The sequence below is a fragment of the Montipora foliosa genome, chromosome 2, assembly GCF_036669935.1.
Source record: "Montipora foliosa isolate CH-2021 chromosome 2, ASM3666993v2, whole genome shotgun sequence".
Lineage (NCBI taxonomy): Eukaryota > Metazoa > Cnidaria > Anthozoa > Scleractinia > Acroporidae > Montipora > Montipora foliosa.
The window spans coordinates 65525288-65537787 of NC_090870.1; the positions used below are offsets into that span (position 1 = coordinate 65525288).

Genomic DNA, 12500 nt, shown 5'->3' on the forward strand with positions numbered 1-12500 from the left:
TATCGTACAGAAGAGGTAAATCTCGTTCAGATAGGCTAGTTAAAGCAAAGCTATGAAGGCTACATTCACTTACAGTTAAATCATGCAGAGAGTCCGTATAGACCTGTCACTTACTGAAGGCTACATTCATCTACAGTGAAATCACACAGGGAGTCCGTGCAGGCCTGTCACTAATCTTTATCCATCGAGGAGCACGTGCGCTGTTACCTGCTGTGAGTATCTTTGTGCAGCATAGAGCCTTTTGCGCGTATTTTCTTATGATCGAGAGGGTAGTGGAACTCCGTAGATTTCTCTGGTGGACACAGTAGACCAATTAACTTAGCCTGCAATGGCGTCGAAAGTCATGTAACGCGAATGGCGTTTTACTGGATCCTTAAACAAGTCAGTTGGATAAACTACGCAGGCGGTGAAAACCAATACCTGGAATCTCAAAAGCGACGAGTAATGGACTTCGACAACAATCTGTCCCCCGTCGAGCAGAAATCAAAGTGAGCTGCATTTCTAAAATAATATTTACCAAGTGTGCTGTTATGTAGAACACTGAAACCAAATGGAAAATTCTCTGGTAACTTATGGGTTCAACAAAGACAGAACGAATCGAACACCTTAAGTGGATCTGTGATCAACTCTGCACAGTCTTCAGGTAATGTGACAGCCAAGAATTATTTGAAAGAAAGCTTGTCGTCTATTTTGTGCTTCATTATTCAAGGAAACGGTTCTTCATGGAAACGACTTGATCCTGAAATTTTAGTTTGTTGTAATATTGCGCATATTTGACACGATTAAGTTTTTTCTCTTCACGCACGCAATAATAGCAAATATGATGAAATGGTATATGAAATGAATCATATATGAACTGCGGATATGAAATCAAATGAAGCTAGCTTCATTTGATTCATTTGATTTCATTTGATTGATTGATCATAGCTTCATTTGATTTCATATCCGCAGTTCATATATGATTCATTTCATATACCATTTCATCATTGATTCATTCCTCACGGGACCATTAGAACCCACAAATGACCAGCTCCCAACGTCAGTGGCTTCATAGCTCAGTTGGTTAGAGCGTCGCACCGGAATCGCGAGGTCACGGGATCAAACCCCGTTGAAGTCCTGAATTTTTCAGGCTTCTCTACGCAATTGCAAAAATTGCTCTCATAACTGCGAAGATCATAGCTTCATTTAACAGCAAATATGTTGTTTGTTTCAAAAAATTGTTCGCTGGAAAAGGTCAATGGCCTTTATGAATTCATCATGTTTTATTATATGTGTGCTGGATAGTTTTTATGGCAAAAGTAAAGCACTTTCTTGTTATTCAAGGAAAATGTTCTTCAGGAAAGGGTTTGAACCTGAAGTACATGGTAATTTGACACGATTGAGTTTCTTGTCTTCACGCACGCAATGAAATAGGAAGAGGTTTTCGTCTCTAATAGCAAATATATTGTTTGTTTCAAAAAATTGTTCGCTGGAAAGGTGTCCTTTATGAATTCATCATGTTTTATAATATGCGAGCTTAACTGGATAGTTTTTATGGCAACAGTAAAGCATTTTCGTGTCAAAATGAGGTTAGCGTTTTTGTGTTTATGCTAACTTAATTATATATAAATATACATTTTGCCTCGTGAGTTTGTTATTCTCGTTAACCAGCGGGATCGGCTATTCATCGAGTTACGAGTTGAGTTGAGTTTGAGTTAAGATTGAGTTAAGATTGAGTTACAGTTTTTGGCGTTTTTCGGAATTAAAAGTAGTAAATATTCAGTACAAGTCACTTCGAAAACTGTTTTCTTCGCGTTGAAAGATATATTTGCATAAAATTTTGCAAAATGGCATGGCTTTCCAATGATCAAAACAATCTTATAATTATTACACCTTTCACGGCATCATTCTCGTTGCTACTGTTAAGTCTATCGACGTCAAAACGATGCCTTAGAGAGATACATGGGCTGTATTGTTAAGCCAGTTAAAGCCGGCCCGGCGGCTACGATGAACCGTATTTGTCGTCCGGCATCATGGTCGATCAACACGCCGTAAACGAGAGGGAAACATTTGACGAAGTGAGCCCGCATTACGTTTTTTGCTCATAACCGCTGAAATTTCAAAAAATCAATACGTCAACACAACCACTGTTACGTTTGCTACTCACCGAAATTTTGTAATGTTGGCAGTTAAACGAGCCGAGCATTTAAATAAATGAAAATGTTTGACCTAGTCACACATGTCGGAAAACCATTTCACTGCAAAGTTGAAAGACACAAGATGCTGAAAGTAATGCTTGATTGTTTCGCCTGGCCTTGATGGTATTACATTTTTCTTTTAAGTGCTATTAAGTGGTAACTTAAACTGTAAGTTATGAAATTAACTGCACGTTAATCCCTACTTCGGTCCGCTATGACGTCTAGTTGCCTAGCTACAATCCCAGCCAAAAAGACGGTGACACCAACCCAAAATACAACCCCTTCCCCCTTTTCAATGTTGATCGCGCTATGACTTTGGGCATTCGTGAAAAAAGTCAATAGTTTTTTTTTCCCTACAACCTCGAATAGGGGGGAAGGGGTGAACTTATGTGTGGCATCAAGTGTCCCAGAAATTTATGACCGAGATTGGGTTGGGTCTAAAACAAAGGTCACTTTCAGTTTGACGGGTCACTCGTACTTGCAGGTCATTGTTTTACCTTTTCGAAAGTAACCCCAAACTCTCAATTTGCCTAACCCTAGGCCTAAAAGCCAAGTTTAGGTCTATGGTTACCCAAATCAAGTAGGGTTTTGGGTTACTTTCGAAAAGGTAAAATAATGACCTGCCACGAGTAACCCGTCAAAAGTGACCCGTGTTTTAGACCTGCAGCCCGGATTGTGTCACGGTGCCCGGTTCACGAGTTACTTTGTGACTAGAAAGGTGACGGGTGCGATTTGCATTGTTTTTCGAAATCTATACTGGCCCCTTTTTAAAATATGAATTGTTACTAAGCAGTGAAAACACTATGAAAAGAAGTTTGTTTGGCTCACCTTTTGTTTCCCATTTCTACATAGTAAGACTTGGGATCTTTGCGCAGTCCAGGTTCTGGTTCTCACACAATGGAATGTTGATAGTTAACCACAGAGTCGTTGGCAAGCGTTCGAAGTGGTGATTTTTAATTGTTAATTAAAAATTGTCTGTCTGGATCCCTACTCAACCGGTTAAAAAAAGGTCTACAAACAAGTTTTGAAATCAGAGTATTGAAATTGAAGGTATGTCTATGATCTGACCAAATCACGATAAACATTTCTTTCTGTCTACACTTCTACCATCCTAAAACTTGCACCGCTTTAAATCATGTTGCATAAAGCAGTTTACAGTTATTTCTCATTGTTTATTTATTTACTTGTTAATTAATTTTGGTTTTTCGTGCACGGTTTCTTTCGTTTTTGCAAGAACATAAATGAGAACTGACAAAGGCACTTCTGTTCAAAGGCTAGGATCAGTAAGGGAAAAAACGCGTTCCAGGTTCCGGATTCCATATTTTACATAAACACTCCTGCAGCTCACTAGTTCCGATAACGTTTAGCCGATCATGAAAACCAACGCTGCTGGACGACAAACGGTACGTTTCATCGTTTAGCCACCAGGGCTATAAGCTGGCTTAACAGTAAATCCCATCCTTAGCCTTACAAGAAGACATCTTTTCTGCGTCGATAGACTTGACCGCTAAAGAACAATCGCGCGCCGGTGGATCAATTTGTTATGCAGGAGATCGTGAGTTCGACTCCGGCCGGATCCCCAACACTCAGGGTCTTAAAATAATTGAGGAGAAAGCGCTGCCTTTGTAATAACATCCGCAAATGGTTAGACTTTCAAGTCTTCGCGAATAAGGACTATAAATCGCAGGTCCCGTCTCACAACCTTCAACGTTCATAAACTGTGGGATATTAAAGATCGCTCTCACTAGTCGCGAAAAGAGTATGGTGTTGTGGTCTGGTCTTTTCATCAGCCGTGTGGTCGACTTGGAATAATCTTCTGAAGGAACAACTGATCGATGAGACCACATAACAGCAAAACAGACAGTAGTCAAATCGAAGGAGTCCAAGTGCTGAAACTGGTAAAGTGTTAAACAAGAATACTGCCGTGCATGAAATTTCAAGATTGTTTTGATCAGTTTATAACCATTTCGCAAATATACACCTGTGCACTTCACGAAAACGGTGTTTGATGGTCTTCTCAGTGACTTCTACTTAATATTTATTAGAGTTAAGTGCCAAAAATGCCAAAAACCGTAACTCAATATTAACTCAATCTTAACTCAAACTCAACTCAAACTCAACTCAAACTCAACTCAACTCGTAACTCGATCAATAGTCTATCTCTTAACCAGCAATGGAAAGTCATTGCAACGCGAATGGCGTTTTAGTGCATCTTATGTTGTTTGTTTCAATAAAATGTTTCGCTGGAAAAGGATTCTGTGATATTTTCTGCCTTTGTGAATTATAATATCATGTTGTGTATTGAATTTTCGAGCTTAAGGTTGAAACGTGATACGGGAGGATATTTTTAGTATAACTCTGTAAGCAGGAAAGGTTTCATGGAAATAAACAGGTCTGTTGGAAGCGTGCTTGAGTTTCAACAAACTGGGCCCCAAAATCAGCAAAAAATTGTGACGCCGGTGAATAATAAAGTAGCTGCTATTTCCAAAATGATGGAATTACCTGGTGATAAATAACCTCGTCTTGGAGAGTAAATTTTTGACTTTGCAGAAACAATGGTGGGCGATTGTGATCTTTGTTTTGAATTCTCTCGTTTATTGTCAAACTTTATAACTTATAACACTTGACAGAAAAAGAAACTTACGAAACCCCGATATCTTGCCATCATTTGACACAGATGCTTCACTGTTTGGCAAGTAAACATGCCGCGGTAACTTACTAGTAATCACGGCGCCCGCTGAATTCCGGCGATGTCACTTTCGATTTTGCGATTTATTTGTGCAGCCAAAACGTAATATAACAAAATTGAACGTAGCAAAAATCTCCCAAAATGTTTGTCGCTGATCGTAACTGTTTATATTCTATATTCACGGTTCAAAATTAATGTTGTTTTCATGTCGTAAATATGTTATTCTCGAGCGACCGTCCTGGAAACTTCCTTCTGCTCTTTCTGAAAACTGTGTATCAATATTTATTTACTTTTGCATCAATATTTGTTTTTGCATAAAGCAAGCTAACAAAATCAGTACCTTGCTAAGTTCGCATTTGTTAGCGTTAACAGTATTTTCGGTCCAATGCTTCTGTTTTACGAAGGCGTACATGTTTTTGGTCACCCATCCAGACACTAATCCCGCCGGAGAGGGATTACCTTTAGTAAACTTTAGTATTACAAAGCTGTCAGATGCTCAGAGGGCACGCTTATCAACATGTCAGCCCAGAAGCCAATGTTTCTCACTTCCCGTTTATTTTCTTCAATCTTTCTGGGTTCAGTTATTTGCTAGTAACCACATGTCTTTTCAGGCTACTTACCCAAGGCTTCTACCATGGCACTACAATGATAGACAATACCAAAACAATATCGTGCACTGTTAGAGCTACATATTACGCAAGGACAGATTTTTTTCGTCGTACGAACGTGTGAGAACCTGTGAGCCAAGGGCCTCTGCTGGTATGACTTCTGGGTGACCCCTTAAATGGTCTTAATGACCCCCCAACTTGCAAAAATTGTCTGGAACGGTGCACGTACCACGGGCAACCCAGTGTACCCTCAGGGAGGGTCTAGTTTATGACCATTTCTGGCAGCCCGTGTGTGGGTTCAAGGTCGTTGAATAAATAACAGATTACGTCAGCTTTTGTCGGTATATGACGGTGACAGACAACGCTTTTAATTTGTTTTCGAATCGATATCAAAGACAATTGACAGACATATGAAAACGTTGCCATCTGGAAATTTGAAGAATTTTTGTGCTGACGTGTATCCGCATTTGTGTGCCCGTGCACTGAAGACAAAGAGGTACATAAACAACCGGAAATTATTTCACGCAAAACAAGTTCTTTCACGGATCACGTCTAATTCAACTCTCCGTTCATAGCTCACGTTGAAGTCAAAAATTGCGTTCACGCGCACGTGAAAAGATATTTTAACTGTGAATCACGAATCACGAATTAATAAAAGCTTAAATCACGTTTCACGGGAAAAAAATAGCCCCAATCACGCTTCACGCAAAAAGTATAGGGGACCCTCTGATTACTGATGCGTCATTTTCTGAATTCGAACTTTTATCGTCAAATGATGTACAGGTAATTATTTTGTCATCTGCAAAGAAGTCCTGTCTACTTGACCCGATTCCAACTACATTACTTGTTGAACATCTTAATAAACTTCTACCTTCGATTACGAGAATGATCAATCTATCGCTGAGTACTGGTCACTTCCCTGACTCTTGGAAACTTGCGATAGTGCGACCACTCCTCAAGGAAGCTGGTCTTGAGCCTGTTCCTAAGAACTACAGACCAGGGAACAGCTTACAGTACACTTCAAAGCTGGTTGAGACTGATGTTGCCAAGCAGCTGCATAAGCATTTGTCTTTGAATAACACCTGCTTCCAGTGTATCAATCGGCGTACCGCCATCACCACAGCACTGAAACCGCTCTGCTTAAGGTTGTAAACGATATTCTACTTAATATGGATAAACAACGGGTGACTTTACTTCTTCTACTCGACTTGAGTGCTGCTTTTGACACTGTGGATCATGGTACGCTGCTACGGCGATTGAAAAACTCCTTTGGTATCCAAGGCAAGGTCCTCTCATGGTTCCAATCTTATCTGTCTGGTCGTTCTCAGTGCATTTCGGTACACAGTGCACTCTCAAGAAGATTCAATTTGGATTGTGGTGTTCCGCAGGGTTCTTCTCTGGGTCCTCTTTTATTCACACTCTACACCAGTAGATTGTTTCAGATTGTTCAGGCGCATCTGCCTGAAGTTCATTGTTTTGCAGACGATACTCAATTATATATTTCCTTATATCCCAATGACGCTATTAATGAGCTTTCTGCCTTAAATGCTATGAAGTCCTGTGTTGATGATATTCGTTCGTGGATGTTAACCGACAGTCTTAAGCTCAATGATGACAAGTCTGAATTTTTGGTTATAGGAACACCTCAGCAGTTGGCTAAAGTTAACACTCATTGCATACGAGTGGGTGATTTCAACATCTCAGCAGTCTCCTCTGCTAGAAACCTCGGCTCTTGGTTAAACACAAAACTGTCAATGGCTACCCTCATCACGAAATTGTCTGGCTCTTGTTTTTATTATCTCTATTATATTCGGCGTTTAGGGAAATACCTCTCTAGGCGGTGCGCTGAGACTCTTATGCATGTATTTGTGTCAGCTAGGATTGACTATTGTAACAGTATTTTGTATGGTATTCCTGACTATCATTTGAGCAAGCTACAAAGAATACAGAATGCTGCTGCCAGACTGGTTTGCCAACAGAGTAGATATTGCCTTATCACACCCCTACTTTTTAATTTGCATTGGCTACCAGTTAAATTCCGAATTGTTTTTAAAATTCTTTTAATTACCTTCAAGGCTCTTAAAGGTTTAGCACTTACATATGTAGCCTCGTTAATTTCCATTAAGTCACCTCTACGGTATAAGCTAAGGAGCTCTCGTGACAGTCTCCTCCTTAGTTGCCCTAAAAAGTTGTCTAAAGTTACTCTTGGTGATCGCTCTTTTACATATTAGTAATACATATTACTTTGGAACGCTCTTTCTCTAGACTTTAGGTCTGAAATCTTTTTTCGGGTCAACGGTTCAATAATTTGCAGCGGGCTGCACTTTTGACGTCATTTTGACGTCATCGATTCAATAATCTGCAGCGGGCTGCACTTCTTTCGTCAATTTGGTGAACAGCAGCTTTTTAAATGGTGAATGGTTATGGTGAATTATGCGTGTGGTTTTTAACCTATCAGAAACGGGGAAAGATTTTGAATGAATAATAATATAATTTAATGTGAGGTGTCCCACGTCTTCCTCATAAACTCAAATTTTGGTCAATTTACGTTGTTGTTAGCGCGAGAGCGGCATGGAAATGTACACAAATGTAAAACACGTTCAGAGCTTTTGCTTTTGCTCATTAGAGATGTTGCCGTCGTCGTCGTCGTCGTCGTCCTCCTTTGCTTAAGCTCCCGATAGGCAATTTTCGAATTATCAAATATTTAGCTTGATAGTGAGGACAAAAACAATAGAAACACGTTGAATGAATGTGAAAAATATTTGCATATCATCCACTTTGTTGTCTTTGTCCTCTAAACCCCTCTTTCAAGCTGAGTTTTAATACATCGAAAAAGGACTATTATCTACACCAAGCTACTCTAAAATTCGAGGGTAAATAAAGATATGATGATGATAAGCACCACAGTCTCTTTAGCGACTAACTATAATCCTTCCTTCATAATTGCTGGATCGGAGTTCCTTCCTTCGCTCAAAATGATCATTCTCTCAACAAGCACGCAGCCACATAGAATTGTGACCTTTGAAGGATCGTTTTACAAGCAAGTGGTAAGAAGAACAAAAAACTTTTAAAAATATTCTTAATTGCTTTTATTATGATTCTGTAAGATAGCCATAAGTTTCGAGAATATCAGGAGCTTCTACTTTCACTACTATTCTCAGTAATCCGGTGAATCCAAGTTGGTTCAATGCTTAGCACTTGTGTTGAGGGTAGTCGAAGTTGTCTTCATTGTACTCTGCCTGAGCAAAACACCTCACCGCTGCCCCATCGCATTCACAGATAGCACGGTCACAAGTTCCCTCTGGGTCCGCTGAAAGATATTAAATAGTACCAATTAGGAGGAGCTTTTCAAACTGGTAATTCCTTTGTAAATAGACCATTTTACATATACGGCGTCCATTCTGCTAATTTTCCCCCTTAGAATACCATAATAGCTATTTGAAACAATGGATTTCAAAATGGCCACCGTATCCGTAAAATGGTCTGTGGCTTTGCAAAGGGAAGTTGTTCTGTGAATTTGCACGCGGCGGTCAAAAATGAATACAAGTATAAGTGTGGGTTTCCCTGTGCGGAGTGCTGACTTGACGGTAAACACATAAGGTATTCCTTTGGGGCAGAGTGTCTAGCCATGAAAGATTGAAACTCTTATTCATTTATTCCCAAGAACATATACCACACTGGTGCATACAGTATATTTACGCACAAAGTAATATAAATATCATTATTCTGCGGAATCTCCGCTTCTAGCCCCAACCGCACAATGATCACGTTTTGACTGGGACAAGATTCTAAAAAAAAATACGAAAAGAGCAGTAAACCATCGTTACGCGAAGCCCTTCTCGTACGTGTACACAATAATTGATATGATCGTCGTGAAACCACTACACTATACTTACCGCAGCCAGTGCAAGTGTTGTTCCTTTTGTAAAAGTTCGCATATGTAGCGTATTTAGAAGAGCACAACTCCGCCTTGTCCACAGCCCCGTAGCACTCATCGTGAGTTTTGCAGCAACTGAAAAATATAGACAAGCAACAGTCGAGGAAAGAGCACTTTGAAAATGGCACACTGCCACTTTTGTTGCCTAGAGTTGTGACTTTACAATATGGCCCGGGATGTTTGCTGGCATCCTTTTTTTTCTCTTGGACTTTAAATGCAAAATTTCTTTGCCTGCAAACTCATCGCGAAATAACCAAATTTGTATAGGTAATCACTTGATTTCCAAATTACACGATAAAACTAATGTGATAACTTATTAATGATATGACAAAATTTCGAGATGTCATTCATTTGTCGTAAATAGAGACTTAATAGGGAGCTTATTCAAGGACGACGACGACGGCTACGAGAACGTCACAAAACAATAGTTCTAACGAGAAAAAACAAAAGCTCTACGCGCCCTGCAGGTGCGTTTTGCATTTTGGTACATTTCGTTGACGTTCTCTTCCTGACAACACAGGGAGCTTAGGAAACGGCGACGCCGACGACAACGACGACGCTACAAACTGAATAGCTTTAGTGAGAAAAAAACACATGGCTCTGCACACTCTGCACATGCGTTTTACATTTTGCCATTGTTTTTGCTCACTAAACCTATTGTTTTGTAGCGTCGTCGTTGCCGTCGGCGTCGTCGTTTCGTAAGCTCCCTATTTTAGTGAACAAAAACAATGGCTATGCACGCTCTGCACGTTTTACATTTGTACATTTCTTTGCCGTCATCTCCTAAGTGATGACGTGAAATGACCAAATTCAAGGTTCTGTGGAGGACGTTAGCACATGACGATGAATTTTCAGTTCTCTCTCTACGCTTCCAACCTAGTCATACCAGTTTAATTCCTCGACAGTTACTACACATTTTTAACGCGAAACGACATGAAATAGTTTCGTAGTGGTATGAATAACGCGAACTTGTATTTTTAAATGAAGTCCTCGTAGCCGTCGTCATCCTCGTTTCGTAAGCTCCCTATTGACGTGAATTGACCAAAGAGTATGTTATGTAGAGGACGTGAGAACCTGACGGAACATTTTAATTATTTTCCCAAAAAACCACACCGTTAATGCCAATTTATTCCTGTAATGTTAATACACACTTTCCATTCCGAACGACTTGGGGTTATAACGAAATTTATTACAATAACAGGAAATAATATTTTTAGACTACGTTCTCCTTGGCGACGTCGTCCTTGCGTAAGCTCCCTATTAGGGAGCTTTAGCAATGACGACGGCAACGGCAACGAGAACGTCATCTCAAAACATAATGTAATCACATACTATTCCAAGCTTTTTAACATGACAATGGTTTAATCACTTCGAAACGATATGAGTCAAGCTTAATTTAGAGGAGAAAATGAAAATTGGCCTCACAAGTGCTGACGTCCTTCAAAACGTACCAGAAATCATAACTACAATACAAGTTCAAGCGGCGAACTTAATTTAGAGGATTCAAAATTCGTTAAAATTATTCGCGAATGGAATGACCTGCCTGCCAATGTGTGTTGAGGTAGAAATTTGAGACGTTTTAAAATAGCTCTTAAACCTACAAATTTCTTAGCTATTATAAACATATATTTTTGATTTTTTTGGAAGTTTATTTACATAGGGTTAACCAAAACTTCTTTTTAGGGTATTACTTGTATTTATTTGTTTATGATACCTTAAATAAAGTATGTATGTATGTATGTATAAACGTTTGGCTAACGTTGTTGTTTTTGCTGACGACGGCAACCAAATGGACAAAAATGAAAAACGCACAGCGTGCAAAGCTATTGTTTTTGCCTACTAAATATGCAAATTTGTGACGTTCTCGTTGCCGTCGCCGTTGCCGTTGCTAAAGCTCCCTAATTACATCTACGACAGCGACGTCGTCAACGTCACCTCGAAATATATCTTTGCACCACCGAAAGTTTCTCGCGGTTAAGCCATCTCGTTCGCGTCGGACAATGTGGGCGAAGTATCCTTAAAATAACTTGGTACGAACGGTTTCAGAGTAAACATAGATACTGAAAGACTCACGTTTGTACGCTCTCGTTGTCGTCAAAACTTCAAAACAGTCTCAAATTTGGTGATTTCGCGTCGTTTTTGTGCAGAGAACCGCACGAATATGTGTTAAAATGGGTGCCGCACGTCCAGCACGATTATTTTTCCTCTTATAAGGAGGCTCGAAATATTTTCTCATTCTTTTTCAAACAAATAAACATATTCTGTCGTTAGATATAGTTAGGGTAATCATATCAAGACGAAGTTTAAGTATCCATTATAGAATTCTCATATCAGTTACCGTTACCATGGCAACAATATAAGGCATTTCTAAAATCAACACATGTTGTCTTTTGTGAAAAAAAAAAAAAAAAAAAAAACGGACGGTGAATCTTTCCGTACAACGTTACCAGATAATGTTAGAAAGAAACTCTAAAATATTCAAAATTCAACGAAATCACTTTTTTTGAAATATGTCTCTATTTTTTTTTTCACCCACAGAATGTTTTTAAATTTCAAAACAAACATTTTGAAGTATTACAAGCTAACATGCAAAAATAAAAATTACCGTCCGGAAGCAGAGGAGTGAAGTTGTATAATCAGGAAAAATGAGGGGGTGCAAGATCAGCATTTACGCATGCGTCACCTGCTCATTCGAGTCCGAGGGCGCGTGGAACTACAATCCAACACAAACGGATTTAGGTGACCATTAAAGCGTTTGTGTAAAATTTTCGTAGTTTTTGTGAATAGAACATGAATGTTTATATTCCATCTATATCAGAATTAGAAGAAAGGTGAGCTAAATCAGTGGTATTTCTTGTCGGTGACCCATTTGAATCATGAGCTGACGCGAGCAGCTGAAGTATTGCATGTGTGGCTTACGCGCGCGCGTTCAGCTAAAATCTCTTTCGAGCCTCCTTAACCAATGATATTGCTGTTTCGGGGCGTTCTTTTTTTTAAAGACCGCGTCGTAGATCTTAAAGTCCCAATTAAGCAGAAGAAACTCTACGTCTACCTACATGTCGGTCTCGTCAACAGGCTCCCCTCCTCCT

The 12500-nt window shown here is 39.5% G+C and overlaps 2 protein-coding genes across 2 annotated transcripts in view; one reads left to right on the top strand and one right to left on the bottom strand.

The window, feature by feature from the left end:
* Positions 1-56, top strand: part of LOC137991076 (uncharacterized) — an 815-nt gene extending 759 nt beyond the window's left edge. The window contains exon 1 of the mRNA XM_068836202.1: positions 1-56. This exon is cut by the window's left edge and continues 759 nt beyond it. Coding sequence (XP_068692303.1) covers positions 1-56 — 56 coding nt within the window.
* An 8546-nt stretch (positions 57-8602) lies between these two features.
* Positions 8603-12500, bottom strand: part of LOC137991078 (acidic phospholipase A2 2-like) — a 4009-nt gene continuing 111 nt past the window's right edge. Inside the window, exons 1-3 of the mRNA XM_068836203.1 lie at positions 12468-12500; positions 9371-9486; positions 8603-8784 (exon numbers count right to left, since the gene is read on the bottom strand). The exon at positions 12468-12500 is cut by the window's right edge and continues 111 nt beyond it. Of these exons, the coding sequence (XP_068692304.1) occupies positions 8666-8784; positions 9371-9486; positions 12468-12500 (268 nt within the window). The 3' untranslated portion in view covers positions 8603-8665. The remainder of the gene's footprint in view (positions 8785-9370; positions 9487-12467) is intronic.